The 18,831-nt window shown below is 58.2% G+C and overlaps 1 protein-coding gene across 1 annotated transcript; it reads right to left on the bottom strand.

Moving 5' to 3' along the window:
• Positions 1-551: 551 nt before the first annotated feature.
• Positions 552-10,534, bottom strand: FSCN1 (fascin actin-bundling protein 1). The gene is made up of 5 exons (XM_054391211.1): positions 9,712-10,534; positions 2,448-2,604; positions 1,793-1,914; positions 880-1,047; positions 552-754 (listed from the first exon to the last, which is right to left on the bottom strand). Exons 1-5 carry the CDS (start codon positions 10,532-10,534, stop codon positions 552-554), a joined length of 1,473 nt encoding a protein of 490 aa, XP_054247186.1.
• Positions 10,535-18,831: the final 8,297 nt, after the last annotated feature.

The raw sequence follows: 18,831 nt of genomic DNA, 5'->3' as shown, positions 1-18,831 counted from the left end.
GCCAGGAGGAGCTGGCTGAGCCTAGCACCTTCGCTCTGTTCTGGGTTGGAGTGGGGCAGGATGGGATGGGACAGGATGGGTGCTCCAACGGACACTGGCAGCACAGACTGAGGTGGTGCCAGTGCTGATATGGCAGAAGCAAGCACAGAGGTGATCTTATTCCCTTTTTTTGACCAAGGAGAGGAAAATAAACTACCCTAAGGGTATGCTTGGGGCTGGAAGGGGGAGGTAGGGTAGTTTCCAAGCCCAGCAAACCAGGAGGGAGGCAGGGGGAAGGGAGACTAGAGACAGAGCCCTCTACAAAGCTATAGGCAGGCTGTCCCCTCACTTTTCCAGTTCCTACAGGGATTTATGGAGACCCACCTCCCACATTACAGCAGAAGAGGAAGGGCAAGCTGCTCTGAAAAAAAAAAAAAAAACCCAAAAATCCTTTTACAGAGAGGAGAAACACCCCCCCCCCCCCAAAAAAAAAAAAAAAAACCACAAGGATGGAGGAAGGGAAATAAAAGTTGGCGGTGGGGGGGGGTGAGGAGGGGGTACGCTAAAGTGCATCAATATTCCCAGAGGGTGGAGGCGTCGATGGCGTCGGCTGATGCCTTGAGGACCCCGGCGTGGTCACCCTTCAGGTACTTGCCATGGATCTTGATGGCCACTTTGTTATAGTCGCAGAACTCGAAAAAGAAGTCCACGGGGGTGTCGCTGCTGCTGGTGACGGACGACTCGCTGCCCACCATCCAGTACTTCCCGGTAGAATCTGCGGGCGCAGAGGGGGAGGGGATGAGGTGGGCCCTCGTGAGCCACCCGCCACGGGGACCCCCGACGGCCATCGGGGACATGCCAGCCCAGAGCCCTCTGCCCCGGGCCTGGGCACTCACTCACCCTTGATGTTGTAGGCTCCGTCGTTGAACTCCAGCTGGAAGACGTCGTAGGAGGAGCGGTTGGAGTCCAGGGTGCCGGTGACCTTGCGGCAGCCGATGAAGCCGTGCTCACCGCGCAGCACGATGATCGGCCTGTTGATCAGCTTCATCACGAACTGCTCCGTCTCACCTGCACCCCCGGGCAGAGCAGCAGACAGAGAACCACAGAATCACAGAAACATGACCCTCAGGGATCACTGAGTCCAACCCAGAACCCTGCTCTGCAAGGATCACCCCTAAACCATAGCCCCCAGCACCACGTCCAAACCTCCTTTAAACACACCCACGGTTGGTGACTCCACCACCTCCCTGGGCAGCACATTCCAGTGTCTGACCACTCTTGCTGGGAAAAATTTTTCCCTAATGTCCAGTCTAAACCTGCCCAGTCACAGCTTGAGGCCATTCCCTCTCGTTCTGTCACTAATTACCTGTGAGAAGAGACCAGCACCAACCTCTCCACAACCTTTCAGGTAGTTGTGGAGTACAATGAGGTCTCCCCTCAGCCTTCTCTTTTCCAAACTAACCATCCCCAGCTCCCTCAGTCATTCCTCATAAGATTTATTCTCCAGGCCCCTTCCAGCTTCATTGCCCTCCTCTGTACTTGCTCCAGCACCTCCACATCTTTCTTGTATTGAGGTGCTCAAAACTGGACACAGTACTCTCACCCAGCAGGGGTGCAGTGCCCAGCTGGCACTGAGGAGGGAAGGCTATGCCACCTGCCCATTTCTCACCATCTCAAACCATCATTAAGAAGCCACATTGGCTGCATCCCTGAGCCATTACTTGGAAGAGGAGCCTGGCTTGGGGTGGCATGGACACAACTTTGTCCCTTGACACCCAGTGTGGGGCTGGGGTGCCTAAGGGGGGTCCCTTACCTGCTGTCTCCATGGAGGCTGCCAGCTGCCCGTTCTTCTTGGCCGTCACGTACTTGCCGTTGGCAGCTCTCAGGGTGATGCGTTTGTCGCACCACTCGATGTCGAAATAGCAGCTGGCGTTCCTGTGGGGCACACAGGGTGCTCAGCAGGGATGCCACAGCTGGGCACCCTGCCAGGGCCACCCTGCCAGCCCACAAAGGGTCACAGCCGGGTCATGAGGACCCAGTTTGATCCGTTTTGGTGGAATGAACAACACAGTGGTGGCCATCCCGAGAGTAAAGCCTTCACCCTGCAGGCTGGAGGAGGCAGGTAGGAGGAAGCAGGAGGAGGCAGGCAGGAGAAGACAGCAGGAGGCAGGCAGGAGGAGGCAGGCAGGCAGCCACATGTGCTTTTGGGGTTTCTGCCCAGCTCTTGGCTCGTGTGGGGTTGAACTGCAGGGCACAGCATTCCAACAGCCCCAGCTGGCTGGGAAGGATTGCATGGCCCCAGGGACTTCCCGAGCATCGTGGGAGGCCTCAGCCCAGCCCTGGCTCTCTGAGGAACCATCTGCCTTCACTAGGAAGTGTTTTGGGGTGAGCACCAAAGCTGGAAAATCCCCTGGAAAGTCCTAGGGGAATGCAGAAGGGTCTGTCCCTGCTGGGGACAGAGGACTCACTTTGTGGAGGCGGTGGACTGGATGCCCCCATTGGAGGTGAGGGTCCAGTACTTGCCAGTGTAGGTCCTGAAGGCGCATTTCTTGGTGTCCTTGTTGATCTCCAGCTGGTAGGTCTCCTGGTCACTCTCCTCATCTTGGTTGGCTGAGAGGTCCATCCCTACAGGATGAGAGGTGAGAGAGATGGAGAGAGACAGATGGAGGTGGGGGTGCCAGGAAGGGACCTCAATTCACCTCCAGCAGGTCTGGGTGCAGCTCAGGAAACCCAAGTGAGATGGGCAGGATCCTGCCCCTGGGCGAGCTTTGGTGACACCCAAATCCCTCACACACATCTCCCTCCTGACATTTTGGGTCCAAACCCCAAGTTTTCATTTGGCTACTGGGCTGAGCAGAGGTGGCCAAGGGCTTCAGCTCAGAACTCTCTGGCTCCACTACAATGAAGCACCAAGCGAAGAGCAACTGTGCTATTTCACATGGAAAAGGGCTGTAGTTTATTCCCTGGAGGTGACAGCCAGGTTATTCTATCCATTAGCAGAGGCCACCCCATGACTTATGAATCCCCAGCTCGTGGCATGTGTAAGGACCATGGCACCGTTCTTCATCTGCGGACTGTCACAGGGTGGTGAGAGGTATGCAGAGAGAGGAGGCTTGGGAAAGCCCTTGAGCAGCCAAGCCTTTCCCTGCCTCCCAAAAAAAACCATCAGCAGCAGCCTGTCCTCCAGCTCTGCCAACTAGGGTGACCCACCTCTGCCCCAAAGGGATGTACCAGGAGCATCCTGGGGAGATGGTGTCCTGGGGAGGTGGAGTCCTGGGACCACTGCCAGGCCTTCCAACCATGTCCACACCCACCACAGACACCAAAAGCCCAAGCAAACCTGCTTAGTCAGGGCTAGCAGAGCCAAAGCCTGTCCAGAGCTCCAGAGCTCTCCTGCTTGGTGGATTTCTGCCTAAAAATACTTTTGGGATGCGGGTCACAAGCCATGGCCCAGAGCCAAAGCCAAGTGGCCAAGCTGCTGTGCTAAGTTTTGGGAAAGGAGCTGAGGTGCAGCACTCCCTTGCACTGCTCTCTGCCTGCATACAGCCACCATGAGCAGAGATGGGCTCCAGCACCAACAGTGGGCATGGGACTGAAAGCAGTGAGAGCAGCCTTGGAGGGGATGGTGGTTCAGAACAGGCTGTGTCTGTCACAGCAGAAAGCACCCACGACCCTCCCCTGCTACAGGGGGGCTACAGGCTGGAGTCCAACCATGCACCTGGTTCTGGAAAGGATGAAAAACCTGTGTGCAGCTCTTCCACCCACATCTGCCTCTTCCAGGAGTCAAGAACCAGATCATGGTGCTGGCAATGTGCTCAGCCCTGTGCATTGCCTCCCAGTTTCCCAGCTGCTGGGATTTTGAGGATGGCAATACAGAGTTGCTGGGAGGGCATCAGGGACTGCAGCCTTGGTGGCCTTTCTGCACTGGAAAGCCACCAGCAACTCACAGATTCATAGAATTGTTTTGGTTGGAAAAGACCTTGGAGTAGATATCTTCAGAGCTCCTCTCCAACCACCTTCCATTCAGTGATTCTGTGATCATCCAGTCCCACCAGCTGGTGCTGACCCACCTGGGGAGGGACCACACCTCCACACACCAGCAATGGGTCTTGGGGAGATGTTTTCCCCTAGATCCTGCAGGCACAGCTGCATCTCCAGCCAGGCATCCCCATCCCATGCCCCCACCTGGGAGCAGCCTCTGCTTTGCATATCAAGTCTCCCACCTTTCCCAAAGGGATTAGGCTTTGAAGCTTTGGCTTTGTTGCTGCAATCTTATCTCCCACATCCAAACTGTCCCATGGCTGCCACACCATTGCCTTCTCATGCCAGATATCCTCAATCCAGCAGCTTCTGCAGCTCCTGATGGACACACAGCCACCCCAGTGCTTTGCTCCCTGAGGTATCTGGGGCAGTACAAGGGGCAGAGGGGTGAGGCATGGCCACCAACCCCGGTCCCGCTGGTCAAACCCTGGGCTCATATAGTTGTGCCACACTTGTCACCTCCCAGAACTGCTGGGGGCTGAGCCAGCAGTTGGTGGAAACATTTGGTTTGGATTTTGCATCCCTGCCAGGAAAGCAGCACCACAGCCTCTCAAGAGCCAAGGGACAGGGCAGGGGAAGAGGGACTCTGTGGAGGCTCGTGGAGAGGAATGGGGCTGCAAGAGAGGACAGTGGGGGACTACTGGGACTACCCAAAGGCTGCCGGCACCTCCAACCTGCAAGAGCTGCTGCTGTGGTTTGCATGGGGGGAAGCAGCAGCAGCATTTCCTCCTCACCATGCTTTTAGGTGAGGAGCTCTCTGACCTGCATACGAAGAGGAGAGCCTGGGGTGGGGAAGCTTTGTGCCACTGAGCAGGATTTAATGGGCTGAATAGGGGACAGCAAGCACTGAGGCTTCCTGACATTGTCCCCTCTCCCCCAGATACCCCCACCATGGAGCACAGTGAACCCACCAGCGTCCCCCAGCCCTGTCACCATGCCATTGCCCATGCTCTTCCCATCCTGCAGAGGTTTGGCCTTCCCCAGTGCCTTGCAGGGTCTCCCACCACCCCCTCCTCAAAAGCAGGGCTGGCTTGGGTTACACTGACTCAGCAGAAAGGAATGCGATTACAGCTGGGGCAGGAGAAGGCTTCTGAAGGTTGTAACTGAGCTGGAGCAGGAGGTTTGGGGGGAAGTCAGAGCAGGGCGGGATGGGAGAAACACTGGAGGAGACTGGGCTGAGAGGTGGTAGGAGCACGATGGGACCAAGAGGGATGTCCCTGTGGTGAAGGACAGATGCTGTCCCTCTAACCAACCCCCACCACCTCCACCCCTGCTTTTTGCAGCCCAGGGCTGTGGTAGGGAGCAGGAGTCTCCTGCTGCAACCCTGCTTTAATTACAGCTCCCGGGAAATTTACCGTCTGCAGCCAGCAGGACTCAGCCTGACCTTGATGAAGCTGCTAATTACAGCTGGAGGCAGGAGGGGGGTGAGCAGAAGCCTGCCTCTGTCCCCCAAAATCCCCCACACGGGAGGGTCTCCAGCTCCATCCACCACATGGGTTTGTTACAGGAGGATGCAAAGGCTGGAGGTAGGGACTGGGGGCTGAGGTGTGTGTCCCCAGGGCTTCTTAATGCTGAGCCCCCAGCCAAACAAAGCCCTTGGGCTGCAGGTCTTCAGAGGAAGGGTAACAGGGAGGGAAGCCAGATGGGGCAGGAAAGGGCTTCCCAAATCCTCAGCTGCTGAGGTTTCCAGCTGCTGCCAACCCCTCGGGGCTGCAGGACAGGATGGATGCCCCACTCCTCCCTGCTCTCCAGTCCAGGATGCTGGATGCACAATCCCACCTTCCCACACCTCCCAGAGACAAGCTTCTCCACCCAAAGGAGCAGCAGTTTGCTGTGGCTGTGTCAACCTCCATGCCATGAGAGGCTGCAGGTCCTGTGTTGGGAGCATTTATGGCACGTGAAAGAATTTCCCTCTAGATTAAGTTTATGCAGAAGGTGTCCTATGAGCTGTCCCAGGATGCTGGTGAGACCCAGTGGGATGTGCTCCACAGAGAGGAGGCCTGGAGGACCGTGGCCAACCAATGGAACAAGCTGCTGAAGCAGCCCCCATGCCCAGACCTCAGGAGCTGCCCACACATGGGCTCTGCTCACTGCCTGTCTGTGACTGGGAGCTATCAGGGCCTCGGGCAGCTGCCAGCCCTGCCCAGCACTGGGAGCAGACAGGAGGTTGCACCTTTCCCATCCTCCAACTCCCCAGAGGCTAAGAGGCTCCCTTCCAAAAAATCCACAGTTATGCCTGAAAAACCCAAACCCACTTTTCTCCAAGGGAGCATCAGCAGCACCCCACAGACCTTCCAAGCCCTGGTGGGTGGCAGGGCAGGATTTTGGATCCCTGTGCCCCAGCAAGCCTGGGGGATGCTTCACCCAGCTCTGCCCACTCCGTAGGTCACGTTCAGCCTCCCTGCAGGGCTTGGGCACCCTCCACCCCACGGGCACCCTCCACCCCATGCTGCAGCCCTGCACGTGCCCTGAGACTCAGCTTGTCCCCTCCTTGCCCTTCGCATGGGTTTGTGTTGCACCCAGACACAAATCCAAGTAGGTTTTGTTGCACCCAGACACAAATCCAAGTAGGTTTGTCTTCAAAAGCAAAGCCTGCAGCACTCGAAGACTGTGCAGCTCCTCTGCTGGGGGTGCAGCTCTGTAAGGTGGTCACGGGTGGGGGCAAACCATGGATGATGAAACAGAGGAAAACCTGCATCTGAGCACATGGCCCTGGATGTGCCACCTAGGCAACTGAATGACCCCTCCAACACGGATCCATCTGGGGATGGTCTCAAAGGAGCCAAGGCTCCTCACCTCGCTGTGGCACCAAGATCAACTGAAGGAAGAAAACTGGCCATGGCAGCAGCCAGCACAAACCACCCTCATGCTGGGAGGGCTCCTTGCCCCACAGCAGAGCTCCCCATCGCCAGCCAGGCGTGCCCAGGCACACTCCCATCACCGCGTGGCTCTCTCGTCCCCCTCCCCAGATCCCTGTCTCCCAAAATGCCTCTCTCCCAAGGCAGTCCATCCTCTGCCCCCCACCTTGGGGTGGGGTAGGCAGGCAGCTCACCTCTGCTGAGCAGGATGAGGAGCTGGCAGGGGCCCAGCTGCACAGGGACGACGCCAGCGCTCTGCTCCCAGGGACCCTCGTGCCCACAAAGGGCCCTTTGTTGCCTCAGCCGGGCTAGAAAGGAGCCATTGAGGCAGGGAGGAGGACACTTTCTACTGGCAGCACCCCGATTCGCCTCGAGCTGGAGGTGCAACAGGGAGATGGAGGCTCACACAGAGCAGGGGCTCCCCAGAACCCCCATCCTTCTGTAGCTAGAGGCAGGGGAAGGGTGAAAAAGCCAGTCCCAGCACTGGTGCAGAAGCAAGGCAGGATGGTTGGCATCGTGGTCCCCAGTGCCTGTGTGCAGTGGATGGTGACAGTAGCCACCCCCAGGGCAGGGAGGTGGCTCCAAGCCAAGATCTGATTTGGCACTTGTGGGACAATGTTGTCCCAAGGCTGGCCCAGCTCCAGCTCCCATCCAGAGGAGCCACAAAAGCCCCTCAGCTCCATCCCTGCTGCTCCCACAGGGCAGGGGGAGAATGGCCACTGCCATCCTTGATCCTTCTCCAGGAAGGAGCCACCTTTTCCCACCAGCCTGTGCTGAACCACCACAGCTCCAAGCCCACATCCCACATCCCAGCAGCCTCCAGCTCATCTGGCAGCAGCTCGGTGTTATCAGCTCGGCAGGGGACAGGGCTGTCTGCAGGCACTTCCTTCGGCTGCCTTTGTGGCCGCCTTGGGACAAGGAGCTTACGGGAGAGCCCCAAAGAGCGACAGCTGCCTCTTGCTGCTGCCAGGCAGGATAAATTGGGTGGAAATGGCTTCTCCAGCCAAAATGGACTACAGCAAGGATGTGCAGCCCCAGCACACTCCTCACCACTCTGTTTTCCTTGGAAAGGGGCCCAGAACCCCTGTTGCTGGGGAGATTTGTGCCCCCCCCCCCCCCCCCCTTCACACCCCCCTATCCATCCCAAATCACACAAAGCCAGCGGTCTGCCAGCAGCTCCCACCCGCACCGTGGGGTCCCCACAAAACTGGCAGATCTGCCAGCAGCTCCTACTCACACCATGGGGTCCTCCACCACCACTCCATCCCACACATCTCCCCCCACATCTGGTTTTCTCATCTCTGGTGACAAAGGGCTGCAGCAGCCCTTCCCCCATGGCGCTGCGGCAGCCTCCCGCCAGCCTCCCGCCATCACGGTCCTCTTCCTCCTCCCCAAGCCCCTGTGCCTGGGGGCAAACAGCGAAGCCCCCACTGCCCATCTCTGCAGGTTTGTGGGTTTTTTTCTGTCTTTAGGGGCTGCTTTGCAGGGCAGGGCTTGCTGCGGGGAAGAAAAAAGGCAGCAAGCTCCCTGCACGGAGCTGCCCAGGCATGGATGGGGGTGAAGCTGCAACCTTGAAACATTACAGAAATGCACCCAAAAATTCCCCGCGGCTCCTTTCTCCTGGCTTTTAGCTGCAGCCAGACATGCTCGCACTCATCCCGTGCCCGGCGTGTACCAGCCTGACCTGGCACACCAGCAACGTGCCCCAGGGCTCCCACACTAGCCCGGCCGTGTCACCCAGCACCCCTAGCATCACTCTGCCCGCAGACCGGGGACCCCCATCCTCAAGCCAGCACCCCTCAAGCTGCGGGAGGGTGGGATGCAGGCTGGGTGCTCAAAGGCGAGAGGGTGGCCATGAGCCCAAGAAGCTGCACTGTGTGGCCACAACGCTCACGGCCAGAAGCGTGGTGGCCTCTCCGAGGGGACAGGGACAGAGGCACGGCCGCCTTTGTGCGGGTGGATGTAGGTCACAGCTCCACGCGGGTGTTTTGTAACATTGCCGAGTCCGGGGGGGGGGGGGGGCTGGCACCCACTCCCCCACCCACCCCCACGGGTGCAGTGCAGCCCCCAGGGGGGTAGTGCAGCCCCCAAGGCCCCGCTCTGCAGAGCGTGTGGCTTAGCCGTGCTCGGGGAAGGAGGAGGCTGGAGGACGCTTTGTTGGGTGAACAATGAGCTCCGACGGTAGGAAGGCGATGGCAGCCCGGCTCCTGCACCGCAAGGAAACACCACATCCACCTCCCCCAGCTCATCCTGGCACCCCAAGGCAGGCCCCTCACCACTCCCCCCGACACTCAGGGTAACCTGTGGAGGCGATGCTGCAGGGATGTGGGTACTGGAAGCATGGGGGCCCCAAGACAGAGGATGCTGGAGAATGTAAGAGGGGTGGAGGGGGATGACGATGATGGAGGGATCGGGGGAGGAACTGCGGGCAGACATGCTGGAGGGGTGCAGGGGGGCGCCTTGGGGAGATTGGGACTTCAGGGGAAGGGGTGTAGGGAGATGTGTGAGGAGGTTCAGCCTGGGGTGAGGAGACCCTAGAGGTGTGATGGCAGAGGGATGCAGGAGGGCACCCTGTGGGGCTGCTGCTGCAGGGAGGCGGGGGATGCTGTGATGACAGGGGGAGCCGATGGTGGCGGGGCACTCCGGGGCAACGATTCTGAGGTAATGCAGAGGATGCAAAGTAAGTAAGGATGCAGTGAGCGATGCCCAAGGGATGCTGATGCTGGAGGGATGCAGGCGGGCAGCTCCGGGCGGGCAAAGCCCGAGGGACGCAGGATCACACTGCAGGGACTTAAGAGGTAGTCCAGGGGTGTGTCCCCCCATCCCATCTTACCTTGCCGGGTGGAGACATTCCTGTCGTTGCCGGCTCGCAGCACGACCTGCGGGCAGCTCTGCTCCAGGGCGAAGAGCTCATCCTTGCCCACCTTGGAGCTCTTTCCCACCTTGAGGGTACCGCTGGGTCCCGAGGGAGCCAGGTAACGACCCTCCCCGTCGCGAAAGGCCACCTTCCCGCAGCGAAACTCGAGTGTGAAGGCGGTGCCGGGCTCGGCGGCGGGCACCAGGCGACCGTCGCTGCGGAGCAGGCGGTGGTCGCAGCTCTGCAGGCTGTAGCGCTGATCCACGAAGAGGAGGGTGATGAGGGCATCCACGCCCCACGGCACGTCGCGGTCCACGGCCAGCTCGTCGCGGCGAGGTCCCAGGTGGGCGTAGCGCTTGCGGGCCAGGCTGTAGAGGTTGGCCTGGGGATGCATGGCCAAGTGGACGCTCCATTTCTCGGTTGCCGAGACGGCGGGGGCGAAGCAAGACAGACGGTCCTCGGTGCCGCCGAAGAAGCGGCGGTGGGGCTCGGACTGCAGCGACCAGCGCCCGTCGCCGTGAGCCACCACCAAGAAGCGACAGTCGGGACCGGGCTCTTCGCTGTCGCAGCTCACCCGGCCGTCCTTGTCGGCTGCCAGGTACCGGCCCAGGTGGCTTTTCAGCAGCACGGCACTGGAGTCCTCCCCGTCCTGCTCCAGCGTCCAGATCTGCTTCTTCTTCATGCTGGCGGCTGAGGCATTGACCTTGAACCCGAAAGCCTCGGCCGTCAGGTACTTGTTGCTGCAGTTGATGAGCCCGAACTGAATCTGCACCGGCTCGGCCGTCCCGTTCGCCGTCATTTTCTGCCCGCTGCTGCTGCCGCCGCCTCTGCCGCGCCCGCCCCGCCGCCGTCTTTATAGCCCCGCTGCGGCACCGCCTCTCCCCGCCGCCGGGCCGGCCCCCGCCGCGACCCCCGCCCGCCCCCGCCTGGCCGCAGCACCCCGAAAACTCCCTCAGCATCGCCACGGGACCCCTGCCGGGGCAGCCAGAGCCCCCTTGGGTTGCACACACACACCCCCGAACTGGGAAACTCCATTGTATGGCAAGACCCCTCCCTGCAGTACGAAAGCCCCATTGAATTGCGGGACCCCTCCTCCTAGTGCAAGACCCACAATGCATGCCCAGACCCTTCCCTGCAATGCAGGAGCTTCCTTGAATTGCAAGACACCCTCACCCCTAAACTGAAAGACCCCCACTGCATTGCAAGAGCTCCCTTGAAGTGAAGGACCCCTCCTCCCAGCACAGGTCCCCACCGCCTAGCAAGACCCCTTCTGGCACAGCAAGAGCCCCCTTGAATTTCAGGAGACCCCCATATTGCAAGACCCCCTACTGCATGGTAAGCCCCCTCCTTGCATTACAAAAGCCCCATTGATTTGCAGGACCTTCACACACACTGCAAGACCCCACCACACGGAAAGACCCTTTCCTGCATTTCAAGAGCTTTGTTGAAATGCAGTCCCCATCCCAATACAAGGCTCCACTCTATGGCAAGACCCTTTCAGGCATGGCAAGAACCCCCTTGAACCGCAGGACCCCACACACAGTGCAAGACCCCCACTCTATAACAAGACCTCTCCTTGCATAGGAAGAGCCCTGTTGAATTTCAGGACATCCCCCACATTGTGAACTCCCCCCACAAGGCAAGACCCCTCCTTGCAAGGCCACCATATACACACTGCACAAGCCCTTCTGCACTGCCAGAACCCTCCCCCCAGCAATTGCAAGCCTTCTCTCCTGCAATGCAAGCCCCCATCCCCATTGCAAGAACACCCCCAGTGCTGAACACTCACCCCACATTGCAACCCCCTCTATGCATTGCAGGATCTCATCACTTTCTAAGACCACTCTCTGCATTGCAAGACACCCCTTGAACTGACAGCTTTTCTCCTTCATTGCAAGCCCCCATCCCACTGCAAGCTCCCTCATATCCTGCCAGATACCCTCTTGCACCCCTCTGCCCCCCAGGCTGTTGGCCATGCTGTGGGGCAGAGGTGTGAATGATGTCATGGCCCTCCCTCAGCCATCTCTGAGCTATCCCAGCACTGGTGCCAGGCACCAGTGAGGCTGGAGCATCTGGGCCCTGGGGAACCTAGATTCCCCCCACTGAAGTCAGAAGCCAAACCTGGCCCCTGCAGTGCAGGTGGGGGGTGTGTTTGGAGGCCAGTTCTCAGGGTGTAGGTGAGCAGATGTGAAGCCATGCTCTGGTGGCACATATGGCATGGACGACCCCAGGAAGGGACCACAGCCTCGGTGCAGCACAGAGGAGCTTGCCTGTGCTGCCCACTGCTCCCTGGGAAGGCAGACACTTTCCATCTTTGTGACTTGGAAAGGATAAAGAGGAATATGGCTGGGGTGGCAGAGTTGAAGTCCCTGAGGTGAATACATGCTCCTGTGAGCATGTAGGGGACTCTGGATGGGGAAATGTTCAGGAACAGAAAATCAGAGAAAAAGGGTTGGGATGGACACAGGGGATGGTTTTCATCTGGATCAGGGAGCAGAACTGCTTACCCCAGCTGAAGTGGGACAAGGGAAGGGCTGGAGTGTGGGTGTGGGTGGGAAGATGTGACAGGGTGCACTTAGATGCTGGGTGGCACAAAGACTTCCCCCAGGCTCATCCCCCCTTCAGGACAGAGCCTCATCCTGCTCCTATCTCCTCAGGCCCTCCAGGCTCCACTGGTTCTGCACTGGCCATACTGGTTAGAGACTGCTCCACCTCAGGGATGCACCACAACCATCCAGCCTTGCCCTGGAGGTCACTGGCACAACAACCCTGAGGCAAACCTGTCAGCTTTGGGTGGGGGTTATTTTCCTGGATGCCAGACTTGCTCTGTGCTCATGTTTGCCACACAGCCCTGCAAATCCGGACAGACAGATCATCTGCAACCAGCACCAACCTCTCAGCCGGGCTGGGAACAAACCCCACCAAGCTTCAGGGAGGCAGATCCACGTTTACCTTGCAAACCCCTTTTGCTCTTCTTGCTAAAAGCAGCCAGGCGTTAGGACCCAGCCGCGATGCCGAGCAGCTGTCCCGGCCCACAGCTGCGGGGCTCTGCCTTCTCCTGTCGCAGCAGGCAGATGGGGGTGAAGCTGAGAAAGAAACTGCTCTTCTGCTCCATGAGGAAAAAAATACCAGCAATTATAGAGGGGTTGGGAAAAAAAACAAACACTCTGTTTTCTACCCCACCGCCCAGCAGCACAGTGTGGATGGCTGGCACTGCCTGGCTCAGCAGTGGGCAGCTTGCCTGAACCCACTCTGTCTGCACCCAACTCTTCCTGCACCTCCCTGCCTGCGCTGTCTGTTTAGGGGAGATGAGAGAGCCTCAAATGCTGTCTGAGACGTCCCCACATGTCACCGTGGTGGCAAAGGGTGACCAGTGCCTCCAGCCCTGGGGATGCAGTAGCCAAAACTTGTCTCCCGAGTGCATCCATGCGTGCCGGGTGCGCTGGAGCAGGAAGAAAGGCGCTGGGTTTCCCTCTCTATATTGCATTTCCTGTCGCCTTTGCTAGCCACCGTGACTAAACGCTTCTGAGGCCACCCCTCGCCCCCACCCCCACCCCCCGCAGCCTTCCCACCGCTGCTCCTGCACAGAGATCCCATCCCCGACGCACGGCATCCATGAATCCATGACAAGGGCTTTCCAGAGGGCAGCCAGGTCCCCTCTGGAGGGGCTGCATGACTCACCCGCTGGGACTTCAAATAACCCCCGGCTCCGAGGAAGAAAAGCCAAGAGAAAAGGAGCCCTGGTCATGGCGTGACCCTTATTTTGCCTGCCTCGGGCACGGCAACGCCCTGGGATTGTCATGCCTGCCTGGGCACTTTCTGATGCAGCTCAGCTTTGTTTGCAAGTGGTCCCGGGGACTTTGGCTGAGCTGCTGACATCGGGTTTGAACACGGAGCTGGTGGCCAGGGCCGCTGCAGGGAGGGTGGTTTGCAGGGCATGCCGGCATGGTGCCAGCCGCAGCGGGAGGGGGTTGAGGAGGGCAGAGATGCAAACGCAGCGTGTGGCAATGTCTGGAGGAGTTAGGGGAGTGTGATGGTTATTTCATCCATGTGTCCACCTGGAGCCACCCCCCAGGCAGAAGGAGATGTCCCTGCGTGAAGGGTGGCAGTGGGACAGAGGTGGAGGCACCAGCCCAAGGCACAGCAGCCAGAGGGGGAGGGAATTTTAAGGGTGTCAGGTAATGATAGGACTGGGGGGAATGGAACGAAACTAGAAGTGAGGAGATTCAGATTGGATGTTAGGAAGGAATTCTTCCCCATGAGGGGGTGAGACACTGGAACAGGTTGCCCAGGGAGGTGGTGGAAGCCTCATCCCTGGAGGTTTTTAAGACCAGGCTGGATGTCACTCTAAGCAACCTGATGTAGTGTGAGGTGTCCCTGCCCATGGTCCAGGAGGCTGGAGCTGGATGATCCTTGAGGTTCCTTCCAACCCTAACAATTCCATGATTCTATGATGCTCTGGGCTGTGTCCATCCCTCCCTTCTCCCCAGCACACACAGGCCTTTCAGGCATGGCTGTGTCACGGGTTGCCCAGAGCCAGTGCTACCAGGTCATCCTTCAGAGCGTGGCTGTCCTCTGGCTTCAAGCCACAGCTCAGCTGCCAGCCTGGCCTGAGCCTTCTTTGTCCTTGCTGGAGTGCCTGTGAGGGCTGCTCACAGGTTTTCATCCCAGCAGCACAGGCTTACTGCTTTAACCCAGGACCCCTGCACACTGTAAACCTTGGCTGTTGCTGGCATGTGCAGACAGAGGTCCTAGGGGTGTTGATGTCCTTTGTGGTGGTGACAGTGGATGTGGGATGGCCAAGGCTAGCCTGGAAAGCTTCTCCATCACAAGTACCCCTGGTACCCCATGGAGAAGCTTGGCAGAATCATAGAGTCATAGAATGTTTTGGGTTGGAAGGGTCATCTAGTCCAGCCCCTTGCAGTCATCAGGGACGTCTTCAACCAGAGCAGGTTGCTCAGAGCCCCATCCAACCTGACCTGGAATGTTTCCAGAGTTGGGAACATCTATCACATCTTTGGGCAACCTGGGCCAGTGTCTCACCACTGTCAGAGACTGGGGATGGTATTGCCAGGTAGCCACTATGTCTCCATTCATTTCCACCCCCGTGTGAGACAGGACTTGGTGACTAACAGGAACCCTTGTGCAGGACAGGGTGACCTTGTGCAGCTGTCCTCTGTTGGGAATAAGGGCTTTGCCAAAACTGCCTGGTGACTGGGGAATGCTGGACCAGGGCCAGGAACAAGCCCTAGGCACAGACCCAACCCTCCCCCCCAGCCAGAGGCTACATCTCCACGGGATCCCCCTTGCCACTGCTGGGGGCCATGGGGGACACCCCAGGGTGGCAGACCTTGCTGCCATATGCTGCCAGACAGCTCAGCAGAGGTTCTCCAGCAGCTCTCCTGACAGTTGGCAGGCGCCCCAGCCTCATTAAAATTGTATTAGGCAGTATTAAAAAAAAAAAAAAAAAAGCAGCAGCACCAGGGAAAACAAAGACCAGCCCTAAGAGAGGGGCTTGGAGTGGCAGATTACACTCCAGGGGAGTTTTCCCATGGGATGCTGTCCCAAAGGACTGTGCTCAGCCCACCACCTGGGAAACAAGGGATGGTAGTGGTGGAGCATGGTCAGGGCTGTCTCAGGATGTGTCTCAGAGCAGTCAGGAGTGGTCATGGTACCAGCTGTGGGGCTTGCTCAGCACTTTATTAGCTGGGTTTATCCTGTTAGCCTGATTTAATTGCATCCAGAGTGCAATAAGGGATGGAAATGCATGAGGGACCCCATTTCAAGCAGTTTGGGTGTTGGGCAGAGGCAGGGCTCAAACAAATGAAGGAAGAGAGAGGACAGGAAAGCACGTAGGGCCAGGCAGTGCTAGGGCTGGATGTTGTCCCTCTCTTCCTGCCTGAACTTCTTTGCTGGTGTGGTTTTTCCATCATTCAGAAGCTAAGGCCAAAGTCTGCCCCTTCCTCCACCTTCCCCCAAACGACCCCCTGGAGATGGGAGGGAAGCTGGACCTCAGTTCTTACAGCAGGAGAATTAATTTTATTGGGAGAGCTTAAGAGACCTTTTGTGTAGCAGTTACTAACCTCGGCAGTGGGGACAATGCTCTTTGTCGTGGACCCAGAGTCCTGCCTCATCCCCAGGAGCTCTGCTGGGGCATGAGACACCCATAACCCCACGAGCATCAGAGGAGAGACCCAGGGCATTTTGTGGGACAAAATAGTCAGGCAGCAGGGGATACTTTCCAGACTTACCAAACAAATAAAAACACCAGGAAAAAAGGTCCAGAAAAGAGGGTTGTGTCCATTCTTTGGTGCCCATCTTGCAGCAATGTGTGGAGCATTTTGTGAACAGAAGGTGTGAAAGCCCTGGGGGCATTCTGTAGTCCATTAGGGAGAAAAAGAAGCCACCTTGGTGTGCTGGAGGCAGGCTCCTTCAGTAACCTCCTCCTGCCCCAACTCACAGGAAATGTTGCATTGTGTGTTTGCCTCTTGCTGCCCACCTGTGCCAGCCTGGCAGTGAATTTTGGCCCTAACAAAGCACTTCACAGGAGCCTCCAGCTGCTCCAATGCAGAGGTTTTGACCTGGGCTGGGTCAGTGCATGGCATCAGGAAGGTGATGCCAAGGGAAGCCACAGCAATGCCACATCCCAGAGGTGCAACAGGCTCCGCTCTCACCTACAGCTTGCACCCAGCATGCATGACCCAAACCAGGAGGCCGAGAGGAAGATTTCAGCACCAGCCCCATCACCCAGCTTGTGTCCTCTGCTTTTAATCCCCCACCGCCGCGCATGGAGTCAACACAGAAGAATTCTCAGGGAAGCAGAAAGTGTGTTATCAGCATCTGCCCACACAGCTCTCCAAAATAACCCAGCCCCAGCCGCTCGGCAGTGCCAGGCAGAGCAGGTGACTCAGCTTGCAACAGCAGCTCCTTTCTGCTCTGATTTTTCTTGCTCTGTCATGCCTGGATCCATGTTTCCCACTGTGCTCAATGCACTGTGCCCAATACTTGGCCCCAGAGCTGCCCATGGCCTTGTCCAAGGCTGTCAAAACGTTTAGTGGGGAGAGGACTGGCACTACCCAGATCCCCGGGGCACAGCTGCTCTCTCCCAGCCCACAGAGCTCCAAAAAGCTGTCCTGAGCATGGGTGGGGTGGTGGCTCTTGTCCCTGGCACAGTGTCACTGGACTGGACACAGCACAGTGGCTCCATCCTCACCTCACCTCGGGATGCTCCACAACGCATCCCAAAGAGGACATGAGAGGGATGGAGAAGCCTTGGAGAGGCTGGAAATGAGTCAGAGGGTGACAGGGAGGGATGGCAAGAACAAGGGACAAGGTGAGCAGTCTGGGAGGAAGGCTCTGAGGATGGGAGGCAAGGAGGAGGTGGGGGCTCGTGGTTTTGTGTTTGCCATCTCCTCAGCTTCTTGCTGCAGGCTGGAGGTGCAGCTTTGGGGTGGGTGTATGGGCCCCCCCTTTGCAGGATGCTGTTGCAGGGGGCCCAGTGCCAGGATCCCCATCCTTTGGGGGCTGCAGCCATGGATGCTCAGGTTTATGTGGAAACCCTTCTGGTGGGCTGAGAGGGTTGAGACTCAGACTGGATTTAAACCAAGGCCAAGCCCCAACAGGACTAGGAGGTTCCCCCCAGAGACCCCCGGAGAAGAGGAGCCATCACTTTAAGGAGGAGGTAGCAATGATGAGAACAGTAAAGGGAGCCAGCTGGGAAGCCCCAGGGGATCGCTATAAAGAGGTGGGAGGGGCAAAGGAGGGGAGCTTTTACAATCCGTGTCCTGGAGAGCTGAAGGGGTTTTCTGGCTCCTTGGTGGAGGTATCAGGGCACCCTGGGATGGGGTTGGGTGTATGCACCCGTTTCTGCAGCAAGGAGCACTGGGACTGGTAGGGACTGGGATTTTGGCCCGAGGAAGGGGCTGGAAGCAGTGGTTTGAGGATGGAGGGGGAGTCAAAGCCTTTGGCCAGGCACAGCCCCTGCCAGCTGTGCCTTCCTGGGCCCGGAGATCCCCTTCCAGATGGATAGTTCCATTGTTGATGGTGAAAAGAGTCCATTAGTCAGGATTAGGAATGGGGCCTTTGGGGATTAGCCCTGAACCTCCCACCCAGCCCTCCCCTGCCTCCTGCAGGCACTGGGCTGGGGGAGGTCCATCCTCTGCCTCCTTGGGGCACCTGGTTTTGGATGCAGGAGGGAATGGAGCTCCCATGGAGCTTGAGTCTGAGGAATGGGGGAGCTGGCAGAAGGGTGAATTGAGCCCCCCAAGTGATCTGATATCCTGTTCATCACTCCAGGTTCTTACGTGCTTGCAACTCTACCCCCTCCCTTCCATCAGCAGCCCCTGGGGCAAGGGAGGAGAGGTCTGCAGCCCCCAGTGCAGGGGACTGTGCCACTTTGACCACTGACCCCACTGGTGGGGGATGGCTGCTGGAAGGGTGAGGCTCCTGCCATTGCCTGTGGCTCATCATTGTTCTCTAGGGCTGGGGGTAGCTGGAGGATGGGGGTGCTTGGGGCTGCAGGAGGGAAAGGAATGTTGTCCCAGACCAGGGTTTTGGCTCTTGGACAGCCTTGGAGTCCTCGCAGCCTCTCGTTTCTTCTCTGGAGGGATTTCAAAGCTGTGTAGATGTGGTGGTGAGGGATGTGATTTAGTCGTGTCCTGGCAGTGCTGGGTTAATGGTTGGACTTGATGATCTTAAAAGTCTTTCCCAACCAAAATTAACTCTGATTCCTCTCCTTGGGTACATCTGTGCCTATCTCCTGTTAACATCTGGGCTTCCCATGCATCTTTCCAGGGCCACAGTGAGGCTGGAGGGAGTTTTGCACTTGGGAAAACTGAGGCAAGGGGAGATCAGCTGTGTTTGGCACGTGGAAGACCACATCTGGGATGAAAACAGAGCCGTCCTTCCTGGGGGATCGGTAGGGAGCGTGGGGGTGGGGCTGGGGCTCCAAAATTTGGAGCTGCTTGTTGAACTGAGCGTGGCTCTGCAACGAAGTGGCAGATCCAGCCTCTGTACCAGCAAAACCCGGAGCTCCCAGTGTGAAACCAGTGGTGATGGGAGCTGGGGGCTGGGGTGGGTTTTCTCCTCCCCCATCCC

The sequence above is a fragment of the Indicator indicator genome, chromosome 22 (genome assembly GCF_027791375.1).
Source record: "Indicator indicator isolate 239-I01 chromosome 22, UM_Iind_1.1, whole genome shotgun sequence".
Classification (NCBI taxonomy): domain Eukaryota; kingdom Metazoa; phylum Chordata; class Aves; order Piciformes; family Indicatoridae; genus Indicator; species Indicator indicator.
This window is presented reverse-complemented; position numbering and strand designations above follow the sequence as displayed.

Bases quoted from the DNA above. Each gene is read 5' to 3' on its own strand.
- FSCN1 (XM_054391211.1), bottom strand. From the start codon at position 10,534: ATGACGGCGAACGGGACGGCCGAGCCGGTGCAGATTCAGTTCGGGCTC. The intron at 1,048-1,792 runs GTAAGGGACCCC...CCGGGGGTGCAG, and splicing joins AGCCTCCATGGAGACAGCAG to GTGAGACGGAGCAGTTCGTG. The intron at 755-879 runs GTGAGTGAGTGC...CTGCGCCCGCAG, and splicing joins CGGAGCCTACAACATCAAGG to ATTCTACCGGGAAGTACTGG.